At 40.9% G+C, this 22,804-nt stretch overlaps 1 protein-coding gene across 1 annotated transcript in view; it reads right to left on the reverse strand.

The window, feature by feature from the left end:
• Nucleotides 1-22,229, reverse strand: part of LOC137379192 (neuropilin and tolloid-like protein 2) — a 50,260-nt gene extending 28,031 nt beyond the window's left edge. Inside the window, exons 1-5 of the mRNA XM_068049907.1 lie at nucleotides 21,640-22,229; nucleotides 16,240-16,293; nucleotides 3,241-3,318; nucleotides 2,333-2,473; nucleotides 1,054-1,302 (exon numbers count right to left, since the gene is read on the reverse strand). Coding sequence (XP_067906008.1) covers nucleotides 1,054-1,302; nucleotides 2,333-2,473; nucleotides 3,241-3,318; nucleotides 16,240-16,293; nucleotides 21,640-21,676 — 559 coding nt within the window. The 5' untranslated portion in view covers nucleotides 21,677-22,229. The remainder of the gene's footprint in view (nucleotides 1-1,053; nucleotides 1,303-2,332; nucleotides 2,474-3,240; nucleotides 3,319-16,239; nucleotides 16,294-21,639) is intronic.
• Between the last annotated feature and the right edge of the window lie 575 nt (nucleotides 22,230-22,804).

Here is a 22,804-nt window from a genome sequence, read left to right on the forward strand (position 1 = left end):
CCTGGTAATAGCCATCTTCTATAACAGGAAGTCAGCTTCAACAATCCCATCACCATGCAGTCCTCTACCATCAACATCTTGAGGGTCACCTTTGACCAGAAAATTCAAAATACCAGGAGCAGCCATATCAACTCTATGTCTATATTAGTGGGGTAAGGGCTGGGAAGGGTTTGACGAGTGGCTCACCTCATGATCCCTCAACGACTCCTCCACCTACAAGGCTCAAGTCAGCAATGTGATGCAATACTTACCACTTGCTTGGGTGGGTGCGACCGCAACAACACGCAAGAAGCTTGACACTATCCAGGACAGAGCAATTCACTTGATCAACACCAATAATCCAAGTTCAATATCTGTCCGCACAACCTATAGGATACACTGAACCAATTCATGAAGGTTGCTTCAACAGCATCTTCTTCCCCATTGACCTCTATTACCAAGTAGTACAGTACCAATATCATGGGAACATCACCTCCTAGTTCCCCTCTAAGCCACACGACATCCTGATTTGAATGTACATTGCTGTTCCTTTACCGTTGCCGGGTCCATATACTGCAAATGCCTAATTAGCACCATTGTGGGAGCATTATCGCCACACTAATTTAAGTAGTTTAAAGAGAAGGCTCTCTACGACTTTTGTCCGAACAACAATGGGCGAGCAATAAATGCATCCTTACAGCCTGACAACAATTTAAAAAAAATTGTGTCATGTCTGAAGCTTTTAACATATTTAATTCAGTATTGCTGAAAATACAAACGTGTTGTTGATATTAAATATTCAAGTTCTGTGCTACCAAACGACGATATTTAATTCACTTAAATCAAACATTGGACACACAGAACTTTCAACTTTGCTGGGGTCCTAAATTGGATGGTGACAGATCAGCCAACCATTTTCCACTCCATCGGATTTACCTTTCAAAGAACAGAATATCAGGCGGGGTGAATAATGAGCGGCCAATTTATTACCTTCCTTTTTATGGCTTCATCAAAATTGATAGCCTTCCCATTGAAAACCTTTTAAGTTCCTTCAAATAATGATAAATTAATTACCTGGTACAAAAGAGTATTTTGCTCGAAATCCAAAACCTTCCAATTCCTCATCTGAAGTAAACTTTATCCATAAGAACCTTCCAGATGATTTAATGAGCGATGGACTTTTTTGACCACAGTAACGGTTTATTACGTGGGAGAATCCAAATGGTCCATCTCTGACTTCCAAGTGATCAAATCGACAATCCCATGAGGGTTCAATACTATAAGGTTCATCAAAAGTGAGTTCAATTCGCTGGCGTGGGGCCGCTGCAAATACAGCAAAATGTTAACAAATGTAGTTCTTGAAGTCACATATTACCTTCAGGTTCAAGGTGCATTAAGTTATCAAAGGAACAAACATTTTCATCATTTCTGAGGACATTTCAAGCAGGAGGACTAAAGATGTGCAACTTTGTGACAAGCTCCCAGTTTAGCAATTTTAACAAATTATATATTGTCATTGTTCAAGCAAAGCTGCAGATAATCAGTACTAATAAATATGGACAGATCTGTGTTGGGGACTGACACCAGGCTCCACATAGTGTCATAGGGCTGGATTTTGTTGTGGTGGCAGTGGCCATGGCAGCAGGCCAGAAAACTGTGGGTAACACCGCCTCAGCCGTTTGGAGAGCCCAGGCCGGATTCTATGGCTAATGTGCTGCAGTCGGGGTTCCCGTCTCTTTAAGGGACGAGATCCCACCTCCAAGAGCTGCTGGCCAGTCAGAGGTCTGGCAGCTCTTCAATCCCAGCAGTACCACCAGGAGCAGTGGCTACTGCTGGGACTGCACCCAGCCTAGTGACGCTGCCCTTGAAAAAAGGTAAGTGGGGTCAGTGTCACCAGGGCCTGCCTGACTGGCCATGGCAGGGGATTGGGTGGGGGAGAGGTGTTGCCATGGGAGCAGTCATTGCTGCTGGGGAGCCCCTCTGTGGACCACAGAGTGCCCGATTAGGAGGCTCCCCCACTCCCACTGAACCACAGGAAGGCCACCAGAGTTTACAGTGTCTACAAGCGGAGAACCCACTTGCCCACCTACTGCTGGTAAAATGCCAGTGGTGGCAGGCCTTTAAGTGGCTCTTAATTGGCCATTTAAGGGCCTCAATTGTCCTTGGTATGGGAAGGCCATCCTCCACCTTCCCTGCCGCTGATAGAATTCCATAGCATCAGGAAGGCAATGGGCACTCCAATTCCCCACCTTTCTTTGCCATTTTACGGCCCACGTCTGCCTCCCAACCAAATCCCAAGGGCGCCATTAAACTCTGCCCATTGAATATGATGAAAATGAGGAAAACACATTACCTTCGAGTATGTAGATACATTCTCTATTGGGAGGGTAAGCATGCGGGTAATTTGGTGAAGCAAAATATCCGCCATTGTCATTCCGAACCCAAACTCCACATTGCTTTCCTGACTTGCGATGTGGTATGGCATTCTGTACCTCTGTAAAATGAAGTAAATTCAGTTTATTGTTATTTAAATTATAATCCCAGAGGCACAGTTGGTATGTGGCTGGCAGGTGGCTCGTATATGCTTAGAACATGGCTGGTGCTAAACAGATATAATTATATAATGAATTGAATAGCATTCATTATGTTTTGGAATCATTATGTACCCCCTAGCTGCTAACGCAGGTCAACTATACACTTTGCTCAGGAACAACCAGTGTTTGGAGTGTGCACGTGTAAGAATTGGCAGAAACAAGAGCAGACATAGATCAATAAAGAATCTACTGAGTGTGAGCTCTGATTAAAAGATAGCCACCTAAATTTTATAATATGGGTGTAGTTTAAACTTGAATGGTTAGAAGCAGATTTTAGACAGACTCAAATGGAAGTGCACTAACGTATTCAGTTTTCTGAGGTATGCTTATTGGCATAACTCTATGTGTAAAGATAGAACAATAGCTGTAACAGAGGAAAACTATATAAATGAAATTTAAGGGATGGATCAATTAAAATAGAGAGTCACAATGGGCTGAAAAAGTTCCATAAAGCCTTTGGAAAAGCTCATCAACCCACTTGCCAAGGCTGAAGGGGCAAGGGACTCATAAATGACAGATAAAAGTGATGGGAAAGGAGAAGGTGTAGGTATAAGCAGGCAGGCAAGGAACAGAAAAGACCTTTGTGCTAAACCACAGCTCTTTCCCCGTGGTGACCATCGAAATATGCCTGTAAGGAGGTGGAGCCAGGTTTCAGACTGCAGCTTACCATTATTGTCACTGGATATGCCATCTCTATGTGCATGGAGGGCATAGCTCTGCAGTTGATTCTCTGATGACCTGGACCCTGTGAAGATAAGTCACCATGGTCATTGCCAGTTAGATATGCCAGGGCTCTCACTTATGATTGGTACCATCTTGACGGGTATAGCCAATCAGGCTATGCTGGCTGATCATGTGGTATACCTTCTTTCATGCAGTTCCACTGAAAGCATAAGATACTGTGATTGGGGTGTTTCTGGTAAAGGATCCAGTATTGTGGTTCGTCAGGAATTTGCATATAATACTGCCGCTAATCCAATCAGAATTGTAGAATGATAAAGCACAGGAGACCATTCAGCCCATCATACCTGTGCTGGCTCTTTGAAAGAACTATCCAATTAGTCCCACGCCCTGCTCTTTCCCTGTAACCGTGCAGTTTTTTCCACTTCAAGAATTTATCCAATTCTCTTTTGAAAGTTATTATTGAATCTGCTTCCAATACACAGCCGGTGAGCCCGGAGGTAAGGGAGTGAGAGTGTCAGGGAGGGAAGTAAAAAAACACCTAAAGTGACATCAACACGAGGGAAGGAGTTGATTGTTGATAGCTGGTGAGTTTTTTTGTCCAGATCAGAGACAAGTCTTAAATTTATTTCTGGTAAGTTTGATTAACGTCTACTAAATAGAGGCATAGCAGCGACCCCAGTTCCATCAAATACACATCCTGTGCCATACGGGAACCCCAGGATACTTCTCATATCTATTACAACCACTGTGCAGGAAGTATTGTCAGCTGGAGGAGCTGAAGCTTCAATGTCAGAGCTTGAGGAGCAGCTGGCGTCACTGCAGTGCATCTGTGAAGCTGCGAGCTACACTGATGGCATGCTTCAGGAGATGGTCATCCCGCAGCTTGAGTGTACAGGAAGAGAGGGAATGGGTGACTGCCAGACAGACAAGTTGGACCAGGCAGGTAGTGCAGGAGGCCCCTGTGTGCATCTTGCTTTCTAACTGGTATTCAATTCTGAATAATGATCAGGACGATGGTTCCTCTGGGGAGTACAGTCAGAGTCAAGTACTTCGCACCATGGGTGGCTCAGCTGTAAGCTTGGGGGTCGGGGGGGGAGGGCGACAGAGAAAGATCAGAAAACTAAAAGTGATTCACTTTTAAAGGGATTCAGTACTTGGGGCTACAGACAGGTGGTTCTGTGGTCACAGGCATGATTCCAGGATGATAGATTGCCTCCCTGGTGCCGGGGTCATGGCTATTACTGAGCGACTGCAGAACATTCTCAGCGGGATTGTGGAGGTGGGGACGGGGTGGGGGGCATGGGGTGGTGGTGCGGGTGAGCAGCCAGAGGTTGTGGGCTATATCGGTACCAATAACATAGACATAAAGAGGGATGAGATTGTGCAGGCAGATTTTAGGGAGCTAGGAAAGTAATTAATAAGCAGCACCTCAAATGTAGTAATCTTTGGATTATGCCCAGTGCCACGAGTTAATGAGTACAGAAATAGGAGGATAATGCGGATGAACGCGTAGCTGGAGAGATGGTACAGAAGGGAAGGTTTAAATTCCTGGGGAATTGAGACCAGTTCTGGGGAGGTGAGACCTGTCAGATGGGTTGCACCTAGACAGGGCCAAGACCAATATTGTGGTGGGGAGGTCGGCTAGTGCTACTGGGGTGGGTTTAAACTAACTTAGCAGGGGGATGGGAACCTAAGCATAGGTTTAGAAGGGAGAGAAGCAAAGCTGGAAATGGAAGGCAGAAAATTAGTGAACATGTATGGAAGAAAGAGGAATCAAAGGCTAGGAAATAAACAAAGTAATTTAGCAGTGCTTAATGGTATATAATTCAATGCAAGGAGTTTAGTGAATAACACAGACGAGCTGAGGGCAGAGATAGACACTTGGAAATATATCATAGCTATTACTGAAACATGGCTTACTGAAGGGCAAGAACAGCAGCTCAACAATCCTGGTTACAGAATTTTCAGATGAGATAGATTGTCCAGTTCTGATGAAGGCTCACTGACAACACTCTTTCTAATTTTTTTTGGAGTGTGCAGGTGATGTATTTAAGCGCATGGTCCTTTAAAATTGTTTTTGCACAACTGCACACGCCCGGTAACTTAAAGGGGCCAACCTGTGCATGGCCTGTGCAGGGACTCTCAGGTTGCTGCACAGCTTACAAGGAAATTGGTCACCGACCTGAAATGTTGACTGTTTCTCTCTCCACAGACGCTGCTGAGTATATCCAGCGTTTTCTATTTTTGTTTCAGATTTTCAGCATCTGCAGTATTTTGCTCTTGTATAAGTGAAGGGGGAGTTCAGGACTTAATTTTAAGGAATGAAGCTGGGCAGCTTGAAGAGCTATCAGTGGGAGAGCATGTTGGTGATCATGATCATAATTCAGTTAGATTTAGCACAGTTATAGTGGGGTGACCATCTCAATTGGGGAAGGGCCAATTTACTAAGCTTATTTGTGATTTAGTAAAAGTAGACTGGAAACAGCTACTTGAAGGTAAATCAGTGTCAGAGCAGTGGGAGGCATTCAAGGAGGAGAAAGTGAGAGTTCAGAACAAATATGTTCCCAAAAAGAATAAAGGGTGGGGCTCCCAAATCGGGACCCTCCCTGGATATCAAGGAACTTACAGGGTAGGATAAAGCAAAAAGGGAAGCTTATAACAGATACAGAAAGCTCAATACTTTGGGGCAGAGGAGGCTGAGGGGTTATCTAATTGAGATGTATAAAATTATGAGGGGCGAGATAGAGTGGATAAGAAGAATCTATTTCCATTAGCAGAGAGGACAATCACCCGGGGCATATATTTAAAGGAATTAGTAGAAGGATTAGAGGGAAGTTGAGGAGAATTTTTTTTCTCTCAGTGGGTCATGGGGGTCTGGAACACACTGACTGAAAGGAAGTAGAGGCAGAAGCCCTCATCATATTTGAAAAGTACTTGGATATGCACCTGAACTTGTCTCCAGACCTCATTCCAGACTTGGTCCAGACATGGACCAAAGAATTCCAAAGGTGAGGTGAGAGTGACTGCCTTTGACATGAAAGCAGCATTTGACTGAGTGTGGCATGAAAGAGCCCTAGCAAAATTGAAATCAGTGGGAATCAGGGGGAAAGTTTCCACTGTTTGGAGTCAAACCTAGCATAAAGGAAGGTGCTTGTGCTTGTTGGAGGCCATCATCTCAGTCCAGGACATTGCTGCAGGTGTTTGTCAGGGTAGTTTCCTAGGCCTAACTATCCTCAGCTGCTTCATCATTGTCCTTCCCTCCAACATAAAGGCAGAAATGGGGCTGTTTGCTGATGATTGCAGTGTTCAGTACTGTTCAAGATGACCATCATCAATAAGAGAGAATCTGACCATCTCCTCTTGACATTCAATGGTATTACTATCGCTGAATCCCCCACCATCAACATCCTGGGGACCATTGACCAGAAACTTAACTGGACTAGCCATATAAATACTGTGGCTACAAGAGCAGGGAATTCTGCAACGAGTGACTCACCTCCTGACTCCCCAAAGCCTGTCCACCGAATGTGACGGAATATTCTCCACTTTGCTGGATGAGCGCAACTCCAGCAACACTCAAGAAGCAAGACAGCATACAAGACAAAGCAGTCTGCTTGATTGCCACCCCATCCACCACCTTAAACATTGACTCCCTCCACACCGGTGCACAGTGACAGCAGTGAGTACCATATTCAAGATGCACTGCAGTGACTTGCTAAGACTCCTTTGACAGCACCTTCCAAGCCTCTACCACCTAGAAGGGCAGCAGATGCATGGGAACACCACCAACTGCAAATTCCCCTTCAGGTCGTACGCCATCCTGACTTGGAAATATATCACTGTTCCTTCACTGTCGCTGGGTCAAAAATCTGGAACTCCCTTCTTAACAGCACTGTAGGTGTACCTACACCACATGGACTTCAATGGTTCAAGAAGGCAGCTCACCACCACCTTCTTAAGGGCAATTAGGGATGGACAATAAATACTGACCTTACAGCAACGCTCACATCCCATGAATGAATAAAAAAAGTGCTGAAATCTACAAGGCTATGGGCCAAGAACTGGAAAGTAGGATTATGTTGGATAGCTCTTTTTTGGCCAGCATAGTCAAAATGGGACAAAGGTCTGTAAATTTCTATAATTCTTTGATTCACCTTTTCAGGCAGTGCATTCCAAATCTTAACAATGTTCAGTTCCATTCACAACTCCTCAGACAATGCAGCAGTCCGTGACCACATGCAACAGAAACTGGATAGCATTCAGGCTTGGACTGATAAGTGGCAAGTGCCAGGCAATGACCATCTCCAACAAGAGAAATTCTAACAACCTTGTCTTGACATTTAATAGCATTACCATCATTGAATCCTTCATTATCAACATGTTGGGGGTCAACATTTACCAGAAACTTAACTGGGCTAGCCACATAAATACTGTGGCTGCAAGAGCAGATCAGAGGCTGGGCATTCTGCGACGAGTAACTCACGTCCTGACTCGCCAAAGTCTTTCCACCATCTATTAGCCACAAGACAGGAGCGTGTTGAGATACTCTCCACATGCCTAGATGAGTGCAGCTCCAAAAACATTCAAGAAGCTTGGCACCATTCAGGACAAAACAGCCCACTAGATTGGCACCCCATCCACCATCTTAACAATTTGCTCCCTCCACCACTGGCACATGGTGGCTGCAGTGTGTATCATCTACCAGATTCATTGCAACAACTTGCCAAGGCTCCTTCGATAGCACCTTCCAAACCTGCAACCTCTACCACCTAGAAGAATAAAGGCAGCAAGCACATGGGAACACCACCACCTGGAAGTTCCCCTCCAGGTCACACACCATCCTGACTTGTAAATATATCATCATTCCTTTATTGTCACTGGGTCAAAATTCTGGAGCTTCCTGCCTAACAGCACTCTATGAGTACCTACCCCACATGGACTGCAGCAGTTCAAGAAGGCAGTTCACCACCACCTTCTCAAAGGCAATTAGAGATAAGTAATAAATATTGGCCTTGCCAACGATGCCCACAACCCATGGATGAATAATTTTTAAAAACTCATTCCATAATTTTTTTTCCTTATGCCCTCTCTGGTTCTTTGCCAATTAGCTTAAATCTGTGTCCTCTGGTTACCAACCCCTCACTGGAAACAGTTTCTTCTTATTTACTCTATCAAAACCATTCACGATTTTGAACACTTCTATCAAAACTCTCTTCAACCTTCTCTGCTCTGAGGAGAACAAACCACGAGTCTCTTGTTTAAATACATAACTGAAATCTTTCAATCCTGGTACCATTATAGCAAATCTCCTCTGCACCCTCTCTTAGGACTCGACATCCTTCCTAAAGTGTGGTACCCAGAATTGGACACAATATTTCAGTTAGGGCCTAAACAGTGTTTTATAAATATCTGGCATGACTTCTGAGCTTTTGCACACTATGCCTCTTTTCATAAAGTCAAGGATCCTATATGTCTTTTTAACAGCCTTCTCAACCTGTCCTGCTTTGTTCAAAGATTTGTGTATGTACACCCCCAGGTCTCCATGTTCCTACAACACCTTGAAAATTATATAATTTAATTTATATTGCATATCCTCAATCTTCCTACCAAAATTATTCACTTCATACTTCTCTGTTAAATTTCATCTATCATGTGTTTACCAATTTCATCAAGCTGTCTATGTCCTCCTACAGTCTGTTGCTGAACACCCCACTACATTTCCAAGTTTTGTGTCATCTGTAAACTTTGAAATTATGCCCTGTATACCCAAGTCCAGGTCATTAATATATATCAAAAACAGCAATGGTCCTATCACTGACCCCTGCGAGGCACCACTGCACACTTCCCTCTAATCTGAAAAACAACCATTGACTGCTACTATATGCTTTCTGTCCCTTAGCTAATTTCCTATCCATGCAGCCACTGCCCCTTTAATACCATAAGCTTCAATTTTGCTAACAGGCCTATTGCATGGCACTTAATCGAATGCATTTTGAAAGTCAGAAACACATTAACCCCAATACCATCATCATCCCTCTCTGTTACTTCATCAAAAAGCTCAATGACATAAGTCAAACATGATTTGCCTTTATTAGTGCTGATTTTCAATTATTCACCCATATTTTTCCAAGTGTCAATTAATTTTGTCCCAGATTAATGTCTCCAAAAAATCAGCAGGACATTAGGCTGACTGACTTGTAGTTGCTGAGTTTATCCCTCTTCCCTTTTTTGAACATGTGCGGTCCTCCAGTCCTCTGGCAACATGTCCAAGTCTAAGCATGATTGTGGCCAGAACCTCCACAATTTACACCCTTACTTCCCTCAGCAACCTTGGAAGAATCCCATCCAAACAGGGTGACTTTCTACTTTGAGCATTGGCAATCTGTTAACTACACCATCATTATCTATTTTATCTTATCCAATTTCTCCATCTGCTTTCCCAACTTCCTTTTTGCCAAAATGAGATTTGGTTACTCCTAGCTGTAAATTTGGGTGTGTAAGTACTGATGGTTGGGCACTAAGCACCTCAGTGCAACCTGACCTTGTTGAAATTCCCCTGTTGATCCTCCTTTTATTGCAAACACTTTAGATGGAGGATTCTCAACGGAAAGCCATTGATGGCAGTATTGGGGATAGGCACAGAAAATCAGAACAATTATCACAGATGTTCATGAGGATCGAAATGCCAGCAGTTAAGAAATAGCCAAATATATTGGCTGTTCTTGTCTTTACATAGCAACCTTGAAAACCCATTTCACATGGGCATCATTACAAACTGATGTCCTGCACACCTTTGCATTGTGAAGTGGTGTGCTGGATCTCCAAGCCCCAAGATTAATATCTAAATAAAGCTGTGTCCTGTGAGAGAGATAAATGAGGGGCAGGCAAAAACGGGCATAAGTCAGTTGTTACAGAATTCTGAACAATTTTCTGATTGGATCATCTCAGTTTATTCCAGTAAATTGGGTGGAACCTATCAGAAAATCCAAGGTCTCATTATAAAATATCATGGATGTTTAAAACTGCTGTCCAAGAAATAAAACTTTCTGCCTCAAAAATAGCAACTCTTAAAATGAAATCCAGACCATATTTGGAAGGAATTTATGCAAAGGTAGATAAATGTGAACTTGCTACAAGTGTTAGAGACTTAATGGCTGGCAAACATTTTACTGTATATCATATGTTTCCATGGAATATGGTGGGTGATGAAGATACAGAATGTTACCAAGAATTCAAAAATCTTTGCCAGTCAAAAAAAAAACTACATTTGTGAGTTATATTTTGAATTCCAGAAATTGGGAATGGGAGTTGATTGATTACTGTGCAACAGTGTTGAAGAACCTCACAGAACTTGTAATTTTGGTGATCCGAAGAAGTTACTGATTTGTGGTACAATTGTGTTTGGAGTCAGACAGAGACACCGATGAGAACGCCAATGCTCAACCTTAAGATATGTTAAGAACAGCAAAACAGCTCAGTATTAATCCAGTTGTCCACACAGTTTGGCAAATGGGGAGTGTCAATTATTTATTTATTTATTCATTCATTCATTAGATGTGGGGGTTACAGGCAAGGCCAGCATTTATTGCCTGTAAACTGCCTGTTACAAAATTTAGCAAAAAAAGCCCAAGTTGACTAGAGTTGAATCAACTAACCACTTATTTTGTAAGAGAAATATGCTAACAATCAAGGACCATACTAAGCAATAAATTGTTGGCAGTGTGGCCAACATTTCCCAGTTTGTGAAACGAGCAGGCGAGACTTCCCACCATTAGTGCATATTTTGAAAACTATCCCTTCAATGTCCACCACACTCATAGATGTATACCAAGTGCAGTTTTATAAAAAATTGTTGCCAACTTTAAGACAAAGAGACAGCAGATCATTTAAGAGCAGCAAAACAAAATTCGGCAGCGAAGAATCTGAAAAAATCTATTTCAAATGTGGCAATGCCGTTCAATGGCAACGTGGTTGTCAAATTTCAGCTGTTGTGCAACTACCTGCAATCTATTTCCTAACAAAAATTATGTGTGTGCTATGTGAAATCCAGATGATCTTTATCTCCAAAGGAGTAAGGCTAAGATAAAATTGCATGATGGGTATGTGATAGGTCCAAAAAGCAAATGTAAACTGAACTGTATTAGAGAGGAATTATACTCAATCTTGAATCCCATGTTGTGGATAAAGGTGTTATACTAATATCTACAATTTTATGACTACTGCTGAATGCAGAAATTAAACTTTCTAAAGTTGCTAGTAGCTGTTACATCATGTCATTATGTAAATACTGTTATGTTACAAATAGGTGAGAAAGGTGTCTAGGGTTCCCTCTCAGCCTTCACCTGGTCCTACCATAACAGGGTTTAATTTTAAACACACTTTTTTTTTAGCTCCCCCTTAGTGAATCCTTGTTCACTAACTTCCAATTATAAGGCAAAGAAACTAGCCAAATGGGTTTTCTTAGGTTTAAAGAAAAAAGGTTGATCTTTATTAAACTTAAACTCTAATTTGGTTAACGCCTATGGATACGCAATGCGCCCATGCTAGCACGCATATGCAATAAACACATGCAGATAGAGACAGAAAAGAGCAGAAGAAATAAAGTGGAAAAGTTTGAGGCAATATCCGAAGATGGTTTTGGTTACTGTCCTTCGGCTCGCTGTAGAGTCCTTGATTGTAGGTAGGTCTTGCTTTTCATTGGGGCCCAGTATTATTCCTAAACCTTGTTCGAGGTAGGAGACTTTTCTCTCTTGAAGTTCATGTGCCCTCAGTTGGTCCAGAGGCTTGAGAGAAAGAGATGGGAGCAGACAGGAGACGTCTTCTCACTCCAGGAGCAAACAGTCTTTTTGTTCAAACTGTTTGTACAATTCAGAAAAAAAGGCTGTCACTCAGGCTAGTTATGTGACCAGCTGGTCTGACCCCGTCTGTTTGTGGATTTGGCTAACCCAGCAGTCATCCTGAAATTTGAGCTCCTTCACCTTCAAGGTCTGGTGCTCAAAGTCCATTGTGGGTTAAAATAGATAAGGGAAGCAACCCCTTTGTTTCCACAAGCACTGTCTGTTAATATGCAAATGTATTTCCGGCCAAGGGCCTGGTGATTTTTTTTTAAACAAGTCCTTCCTTCACTTCAGCAACAGTTTTCAAATCAATGTTCATACCACAAAATTAATATGCCTCATTCTTGGCAGGTGGGGGGTCTGCATGACAGTTAACAAAAACCACTGACACAAGAAGTTACGAATATATGCAGTGATGAGTTTTTAAGATCTGAGTCATTTACAACAAATACTATAGACAAATAGACAAATGTGTAAAATGTGATATAGACAAATGTGTAAAAACTGGTAGTAAAATTATCCATACAAATTTCCAACAGAGGTGCTTGCTCCCATCAGTAAACCTACAGATTGGGTATCAAAAAATATGGTGACAGTTGTTAAGCCAAAAAAATCTGACAATTTGCATTGATTCTGCACATTAAACTTGATCAATTAAGAAGTCTTACCACCTACTCTCAGCAGTTGAATAGATTGCCACAAAATTCACAAAGTCCAAATTTCTCTGAGTTAGGTATCAAGAGATACATTCTGGCAAATTAGGCAAAGAATTAAATCAATTGATGATTTTAAATATTCTGCTTGGTAGGTTTCAGCGGCCATGCATGACTTTTTCTGATGTGTCACTCCAAAGGAGTACTTAAAGTGTAGGCATGAAAATCTTGGGGTTTTCCAGGAGTAGAATTAATTGCTGTTGTCATTTCGGTTTATGCAAAAGGAAATTATTTTAAAAATGCCTAAGCAGGTTAGGGCAACAATCATTGCAAATTTTTTGGAAGAAAAAAGTTTGCAGTTAAAGAAGATGATACTTAGGTTGCTATTCCAATGTTAACCAGTTATGACTTAAATCAAAACCAAATGAAAGTTAAAACTATCCTGTAGATTCATCCACCAAATAACATGTTCACTTAAGTACCTTAGTATGGTAATCTACCTTCAACCTTTCTGCCACATTTGTTGAACCATTTAGATTTATAAAAGATCAAGACATGAAATAACAGTGATTAGAGACCCATAGCCAATCTGTAAGTGAGGTCAAATCATTTAGTTCCTAGGTAAAAGTATGTGAAGAAGTGGGAACATTAAATTGTGATACAAAAGCATTGCTGCTTTGATGTAGAGAGGCAGTGGAATATGCCTCAAAAGCATATTCTCTTGAACAGAAGGCACCTAGCTACAAATGAGAAAATATATAGGGTGAGTGATTTGATCACAGTGTGTGAAACAGAGGTGAGACTCACTGTAAATCCTTGGACAGCATTATTATCTGAACCAAATGACTACAAAGAATGCTGCATGCTCTGAAAGTGAAATACAAGCCGGTAATGGATATGTTGCTGTTATGTTTAACAGAATAACTTGCCTCGGCTGAGAAAGCCAAATGACTAAATTCTCAAAATGGAAACTCCTGAGATTAAGCATGCAACCATTTCCAATATGAACGTTTGGTTCAAGATTAGATCACATTCAAAGGCAATGGAGTTATGAACCCTAAAGACACACAAAACAGAGATGATGCAGAAAATTCACTCCAGCCCTTTGTGATTGTGGAATATTTGTGCTAAGCCAGAGATGTTATATATTGACTTGCCCATGATTGCTGAACTCAATTTCTGTATATCTTCATATGATACTTGTAATAATTCTCAAATGACAAGCAATGGAGCCTTTAATGTCACAAATGGCTCCTTACAGACCATGGTCAAAACTGGAATACAAATTCTGAGTTGGGAAGCTTGTCCCCCTGTGTAAACAAATGTAGCAGAAATGCCAGCATCAGTATCAACAGACACAACAAGCCACCTTGACTGTGGAACAAGGCTCATAAGTCTTGAAGTAAACAAATGCAGTTCAGACCCATTACAATTTCAATAAGAGAGAGAGAGAGAGAGATCATCAAGAGCCTGACTAATCAAATTTCTACTGAATTTGAATGTGTATGTTGTAAAATATGATTTACAACAAGTGAATAATTGCAGGATGATTCTAAAAGGACTGAAGGAAAATTGTCTGTTAAAACTCAACAGTTTATGGCAGGACACTTTTTTTGGAAATAAATTTTAATATAATGATGCTGGTATGATTGTATAGAAAGGTAGATGACATAGCATTGTGTTCTGGGATTGTCCAGCTATTAGAAAAAATTATCCATATCTACCTTTAAATACAACCACTTTCCTACTGATTTTAAAGTCAATGTCTAGTTTGTGTGTATTTCTAAGAAGGTGAAATTCTCAGTAGTATAGGACCTACTAAGTGAGCTATAAGAAACTTTGTAATACTGAGTATATAAATGGTGCACAGAGTCTGCTTTACACTTTACCAAGCCCCGTGGAGCAGATGGCTTAGGGACCCTTTAATCTTGATCAGCATATAAGATTAGCAAAGCTTCCTGTATAAATTATTCAGATCTGAGATGCACTTACTGAATGATACCACTTGAACTGATTAAACACTTTGTTGTAAGTCATTAAGACACTGTAAAACTCTAATGAACACAGGCATAATTTTTTTTTAATCTGAAAAAGGACAATGAATCGGCATACTTATATTGAAAACTTCCTGTTGGCTATTTGGGAATTAATTATATTTCCATACATTTAAAAAATTCTTTCAACTGGTGCCAAGAAATAACTTATAACAAACATTTTTTGTTAGTTTTCTAGGAGTACCAGCTTGGCTGTTCCATTCTGCTGTTCTGTCTATCCATCTGACATTACTGGGTTTCGTTTTCAATAAAGGGCTTCAAAAACACATTAATTCCAATAATAAGTTTAGTTGAAATTCTTTAATTTTTTTGTTTACAAAATGTTGTTTTAAAATATCTATTTGTATATTTACTGCTGGGGTCGGGTTTTATTTTTTAAAAACTGGAAGAATTCTTTCAGTTCATTTTAAATAGAAAACAGGAAATAATTTATTGCCTCTTGTTTTAAAGAAGACCCGGGCGAGTGGAACCAAACGATACTTTTTTTTTACCTGCCTTAGGTAAAAAAGTTTTATTTTTTTAAAATTGCATAATTGCATATGGGAGAACCAACCCAAATGAGCACTGGCTATTTGTTATGATACGTTTTTTTCTTTAATTTAAATATATATGTGGAAAAATATTGTCAAAGAATCTGTTCTGGCAAAGAGATGGTTCGCCTAGTCTCTGGAGTCCCTTCCGCAATTCGTTATTGAGGATTTTTAAACGGATCCAATTACATTTTTCAACTTAAGCAACTGAAAATTCGTAACCCTGAATGAAGAACAATTCATTAACACAAGGCCAATCTCCACCTCACTTCATACAACTACATCACCAGCGCTGCTACTGTGAGACTTCACAACAGATTAGGGGCACGGGTTAGATGGATCAGGTCAATGACGGCCGTAGCGCAGTCCACCTCAGGCGAGGAGCCCCTTGTGTGATCACAGACAGCAATATCTAAAACCGATCCTGACAGTATAGAGCTAATAAGTAGCCGTAAATAATTGGTAAATAGTTGTACTTGAATGGTTAGTGACTGCTACACACATAGTAAGTAGCTGTTCTACTGTCTGCCAGCCACCAATATATAATTATGTAGCTACCGCGGCCTAAACATACTGTTTTGGTCCCATTTCTGATTCGTTTGGGATGAGGACCTGTGGGAGTGGTGACCGGATCAGTCGGTGGTACATTAACATGAACGCCTGTGAGATCCCCAGCTGGGCTTTAATGCTGACTGTTGGAGTGGTGATACATTTCAGACTGCTCCAGCCAATGCATTGTATTATCCCATTAATGAAATAAACGAGGGCAGTACATTCTACATTTACAATGCACATCATAGCTGACAAACAAGATCTTGTTTTCTTTTGCAAATTAATTCCTACTTCTGCTCCAAAACAGTTCCATACGATCAACTGAACTGGTAGCAGTAAAAAAAATACAAACGCACCTTGAGCCTTTTGTATAGACGCGATGCCTCCAGTGAGAACAATGATCGACCAGACTGGAAAAGAAAATGAGGTTTCAATGTCTGGGTGTTAAGTAACATTGCCGCACAAAGATCGAATGGAAGCATATAAAAAGGCAGAATTCGACAAGAGATTAGGAATTTTTAAAATTCGGAACTATTTTTATTTCAAATTTCAAGATAAAAATGTATATTACACGAAAAGGTATTCCCAAATAATTGATCTTAATCAAGGAATAAATCCAATATACCAGATTTATTTTCGAGATACGCAACAAAGTCCATCTTCATTTCCCGCGAAAAAGCAGGTTTACTGGGAATCGAAAGATGAGTTGCCACTCCTCGAGCTTGTCTTGATGTTCACTAAAACACTGTCCCAGGCCAAGGACAGAAATGTGGGCATTTCAACACACACCCCTGCTCTCAAGCCCACATTTCTGTTTTTCATGTTTCAGCTTTTGGACAGAGTTACTCATTACTCTGCCATTAACACTCTCTCTGGATTAGTGCTTTGTCTTTCACCACAAGCAACAACACTCTCTTTGCCTTTGTGCCATGACATCTTTATGATTTAATCTCTCCTGCCCTCCTCCCTGTCACACACCTTCCTTTTTGTTCTCTTCCCCACCAACCTTCACTTGCTTTAAACCTAATTCTTTTCTAACCGTTGCCAGTTCTGATGAAAGATCACGGACCTGAAACGTTAACTCTGCTTCTCTCTCCACAAATCATACTCGTAAATTGCTTGTATAAAGGAATTTTATATTTTCTAGTCACCGCTATTAAAATAAGTGCCACATTTAGTTTTTGGACAAAGTCACAATCCTCTAAAATAAGTTCTGAGATAGAAAGATGTGATATTGTCAATCGGCTCAGATAAAAATGAACCTGCATTTACGGTCAACTTGCAAAGGTTTGCGAGTCTTAAAGTCTTTAACGACACCTATATTAAACTCTGTAAAATGCGAAGAACTCGCACCAAGCGCCGAGCTACACCAAGAAGGTTTATGAGGTTTTATTCAGGAAACGCCGCAGAATTGTTATTGCTCGGGAGATTTCATTAATACTTGCACTGGTTAAAATATCTATGCTGTTCATCGGAGAACTGTTAAGGCTTCGCTGCTGTGTAACTGTACCGCCTATCTATAACTTCTAATTGCACCGTATTGCAGGGTGTGCTTGGGGACGAGGTAGTCCTTTTTCCTGACTTGGCCAATAATCGTGTTATTTTACTTGTCTCATTTACTCTCCGGATAAAATCTTACAGCTTCCTAAATTGTATGGGTACATGCAGTTAGTTTAGGGAAATATAAAAGTGCCCCGAGGATTGTCCCTTCACTGCCAGGATATCATGATTATAGGGAGAATGCAGAAAACATCCCTGACAATAGCGAGATCTGGGCTCTGAGGAACGAACTCCCCTAAAATAGTTCCCCAGAAATAAAAACAGAAAGTGCTGGAAATAGTAGGTCTGGCAGCATCTGAGGAGAGCGAAGCAGAGTTAACGCTTCAGGTCTGTGACTTTTCATCTGAATTCTGAAAGGTCTGCTTCGCTCTCCTCAGATGCTGCCAGACCTACTATTTCCAGCACTTTCTGTTTTTATTTCTGGGGAACTATTTTAGGGGAGTTCGTTCCTCAGAGCCCAGATCTCGCTATTGTCAGGGATGTTTTCTGCATTCTCCCTATAATCATGATATCCTGGCAGTGAAGGGACAATCCTCGGGGCACTTTTATATTTCCCTAAACTAACTGCATGTACCCATACAATTTAGGAAGCTGTAAGATTTTATCCGGAGAGTAAATGAGATAAGTAAAATAACACGATTATTGGCCAAGTCAGGAAAAAGGACTACCTCGTCCCCAAGCACACCCTGCAATACGGTGCAATTAGAAGTTATAGATAGGCGGTACAGTTACACAGCAGCGAAGCCTTAACAGTTCTCCGATGAACAGCATAGATATTTTAACCAGTGCAAGTATTAATGAAATCTCCCGAGCAATAACAATTCTGCGGCGTTTCCTGAATAAAACCTCATAAACCTTCTTGGTGTAGCTCGGCGCTTGGTGCGAGTTCTTCGCATTTTACAGAGTTTAATATAGGTGTCGTTAAAGACTTTAAGACTCGCAAACCTTTGCAAGTTGACCGTAAATGCAGGTTCATTTTTATCTGAGCCGATTGACAATATCACATCTTTCTATCTCAGAACTTATTTTAGAGGATTGTGACTTTGTCCAAAAACTAAATGTGGCACTTATTTTAATAGCGGTGACTAGAAAATATAAAATTCCTTTATACAAGCAATTTACGAGTATGATTTGTGGAGAGAGAAGCAGAGTTAACGTTTCAGGTCCGTGATCTTTCATCAGAACTGGCAACGGTTAGAAAAGAATTAGGTTTAAAGCAAGTGAAGGTTGGTGGGGAAGAGAACAAAAAGGAAGGTGTGTGACAGGGAGGAGGGCAGGAGAGATTAAATCATAAAGATGTCATGGCACAAAGGCAAAGAGAGTGTTGTTGCTTGTGGTGAAAGACAAAGCACTAATCCAGAGAGAGTGTTAATGGCAGAGTAATGAGCAACTCTGTCCAAAAGCTGAAACATGAAAAACAGAAATGTGGGCTTGAGAGCAGGGGTGTGTGTTGAAATGCTCACATTTCTGTCCTTGGCCTGGGACAGTGTTTTAGTGAACATCAAGACAAGCTCGAGGAGTGGCAGCTCATCTTTCGATTAGGCATTCTACAGCCTTGCAGACTCAACATTGAGTTCAATAATTTCAGAGCATGACTGTCCTTTTTTTCTCTATTTTTCTATTTGTTATTTTTTTTAAGCATGTGCTTGTTTTTCATGTTTGTTCTTTTGGACAGAATTGTTCATTACTCTGCCATTAACACTCTCTCTGGACTAAGACTTTGTCTTTCACCACCAGCATTAACACACTCTTTGCCTTTGTTCCATGACATCTTTGTTATTTAATCTCTCCTGCCCTCAGCCGTTTCACACACCTTTCCTTTTGTTCCCTTCCCCACCAGGTCCCCACCTTCATTTGCCCAAAACATAGTTCTTTTCTATCCTTTGCCAGTTCTGATGAGAGGCCACAGACCTGAAATGTTAACTGTGCTTCTCTCCGCACAGATGTTGCCAGACCTGTTGAGTATTTCCAGCACTTTTGGTTTTATTTCAGATTTCCAGCATCTGCAGTATTCTGCTTTTATTTACGAGTATAATTGTTAGCCAGGATTAGTTACAAGGCAGTAATCTACTTAACCGGGGCCTCATAACATCAGAAACCAAAAGGAGTTCGAGCAGCTTTCAACTATCATCTCAGTCCACAAAATGAGATTAGGGTCTTGAATCTATTCATATAAATTATATAAAATTAACATTTGCTATTGTTTGTGCAATTCTGTTTGGATCAATCCCTGCGAGGAGGAAGTATCGAATTGGACACGCTGAAAATGCCTTGTATGCAGATGCATAGTCTCAGCATATTGAGTCACTATCAACAGAAATAACACATCATAATGTATATATTATTGAAAGATATCATGAAACGTTCTTTTTTAAATACAACATTTAGCCATATTTCTCCTTGAGACGATGGGACAACTGTGTATTGGTATAAGGACATGCAACTAAATTTGAAGGCTTGACTTTACTCAGCGGACAGGGGAGAATGGATGATGAACACATTTTCCTGAATGCCCGCGTGGTAGAAACTCCTTGCTCCTTATAGTCGCTTACTTACATACATACATTAAAAGTTTTTCTCGTGTTCCAATGGAGAGAAAACACGTCTAATCTGGTGCAAATTTCCCAGCCATGCGGGGCGGGAGATCCCGAGTAAACTGGAGAACAGGGAAAACTCCTTCTCTTCATGCATATTTAGATTTTATGTGGCAGTGCCGTGTCAATGTATCAGCTATTTAAATGTCTGTATTTCAATACATGCACTTAGAAGCCAAAAACTGACTACCATACACCAGCGAATCCCAAATGCTCATCGCATTGTGATTGAAACCGGGACGCAGGATTTTATGAAATAGTGGTTGGTAGTATTCAGAATCCTTTTCTAAGATCAACTTGATTTTCTAAGTTTTGAAACGTAACTTTTTCATAATTTCGGACCGATTTAATGTTATTTGGAGCAAACCTTTTTTATGTGACTGGATATGGTCCTCAATTTGGAGCGAATAGGCCGGTTCCGGGTTGTAATGCAGACAAACCCGGTAGAAGGAAGAATACTTTCTATCAATTATTTATGACGTGAAATTTTGAAGCGCATTCGTTCGCTTGTTTTAAAAAATTAAAGCAACAAATTGAGTTGGTATGAAACATACATGGAGGTTACACAATTCCCACCCATGGGTGGATGACAAATATTATCATAGTTTCAGTTTGGTGTTCAATAACAAACGATATACTCAAATCAACGTTCTAATCGACATGGTAAATGAGATTTGTAGCTATGTAGTGGTCACGGTGACTGACTCCAACCTCTCCAGCTTCTCCGACATTTTGTTGTTAAAAGCTACCAGTTAAGAGAAAAAGAAAATCCTACTTTCAGCAATGTAGTGTAGGAACATTCGATCAGGAGGTAAATTCCTTCTCGTCTCCCTTGATGAAATTCTAATTACGTTGCCAAGACTTGGGCATAATGAAGATATTTGGTGTCGCGAGTGTTTGAATGGGCTCAATGGCTGGACAATAAACCTTTAAGCTTATGTAAACAATGGGAGAGAAAGCTCCGGGCGAACCCGCGCTGGGGGATTGAATGATGAAAGTAGTGGTCCTCAAGGTGTTCGGACAGGAGAATTCACAGCACCACGTGGAGCTGTTACTTCAGCACTTTCCACATAGCTACAAATATCAGGCAGAGACACATCCTGACACTCACATAATTCATCGCACGTCTTCGGTATCAGCCGACGAGGAAACAAAACATTCGATTCCAGTCTTCTCGCCAACAGGTATAAGAAACCGTGGTTCGACTCTATTTTGTTCTCTTTTCACTGGAGTTCTCGAGGCTCAAGGTTCGGAGCTCCGGCGGTTCTACATCTCGACCCCATTGGGACTAAGGCTAGCCATTTTATAAACCCGTTCACTGTGTACCCGACGCTGCTCTAACTCTATTAAGCAGGTCTCCTGTTCTACACATTTTATATTTGTACAAACTTTTTGTGACTTTAAATTGATTCGAAAAACAATAGTCCGTTAGAGAAGTCCTGGTAAATTCGTTATTCCAGTAGGACAAAAGCTTTTAAATTAAAACAAAAAGGCAGGCATGTTTTCAAGAACAATTATTTTCGACAATAGCATTTGATGATTTACAAAGCACAGAACCTTCCTGTAGATGGCGACGTTATTATATCTTTTATCACGACTCACCTTTGAACATGAAGAAAAACCGTCTTTCGAGCACCATCCTCGCGGTTTGGAAGATGTTTATTTTCCCCCGAGTACCTCCTTGGATGGACTGAGAGCAATCTGCAGTGCTAACCGTATAACAGACAGGTACAGCGCACTTCGGAGTGGTTCTCAAGTGAAACAAAGAATCCACGTTATTCGAATCAAGCGAATTCGCCTTCAATTCGGTAGCTTTTCTGCTGGTTACCTACCTACATTCATACATCAGGTCCATAATCCAATTTCCCGGTGTTCTAATTATATTCAAAACGCAAGCCATGCCTTTACCCTACAGCAGAGACCCGTTTCCTTCCTAAAAGACAAACTTTCCGCGCTGGGTTCCTTCCATCCCTTTATCAGATCTATCCCTTGGTCATCTCCTCCACAAATACCGTGTTAGTCTTCCAAGAATAGTCTGTGGCTGTAGATTTTTTTTTTCAAAATGACTTTTCAATTGACAAACATGGGATAGAAAATATAGGAGTTGTTTCAAAGATGCCTAAATCCGTCACAAGCTGCAAAGCAGACAGAAAGGGACTGTCGCTCTTGAGGAGCAGCAAGAGCCACTCCAGTTCCCAGCTGGATGGAAGTACTGGAGAGCGAATGAATGAGGCTCATTTTCACATCTACGTGCTGTGCTTCAATGAGCAGCTTGTACGCATGCACCCACTCCACATAACACACCAAGCTGCAGCCTGCTGTTTCCAATTCCACACACACACCTTCAGAGACAACGGCAGTGACCAAAGGCTGATCATTACTGAAGCCTTTTTTTAAAAGAAATAAGTTTCTCTATTGCTTAAAGGGATTAGCATATTCAACATAATTTTAAACATCTTAGGGGTTCTAAACTCTTAACATCATTTGGTAGTTATCGTGGAACAGGAAAACGAAAGAGAATTTTAAATACACCCTTTAGGTTTTCTTTCGACAGCTTGGTTTATATCATATTGGGTCCTTTTGAGTAACTGTTTTCAAAACATACACAACATAACAAAATACGACCGTTCTGGAAAGATAGCTTGCGTTTTTCAGGAATCTATCAGCTTTTCATTTGTCGTTAAACGTTTATATCTTTTGGATTGTGGCCGTATATAAAACTAAACCTCGAGTTTTTAAAAAAATATTAGGCATTTAGGACAACGCA

Source organism: Heterodontus francisci, chromosome 17 (assembly GCF_036365525.1).
Source record: "Heterodontus francisci isolate sHetFra1 chromosome 17, sHetFra1.hap1, whole genome shotgun sequence".
NCBI lineage: Eukaryota > Metazoa > Chordata > Chondrichthyes > Heterodontiformes > Heterodontidae > Heterodontus > Heterodontus francisci.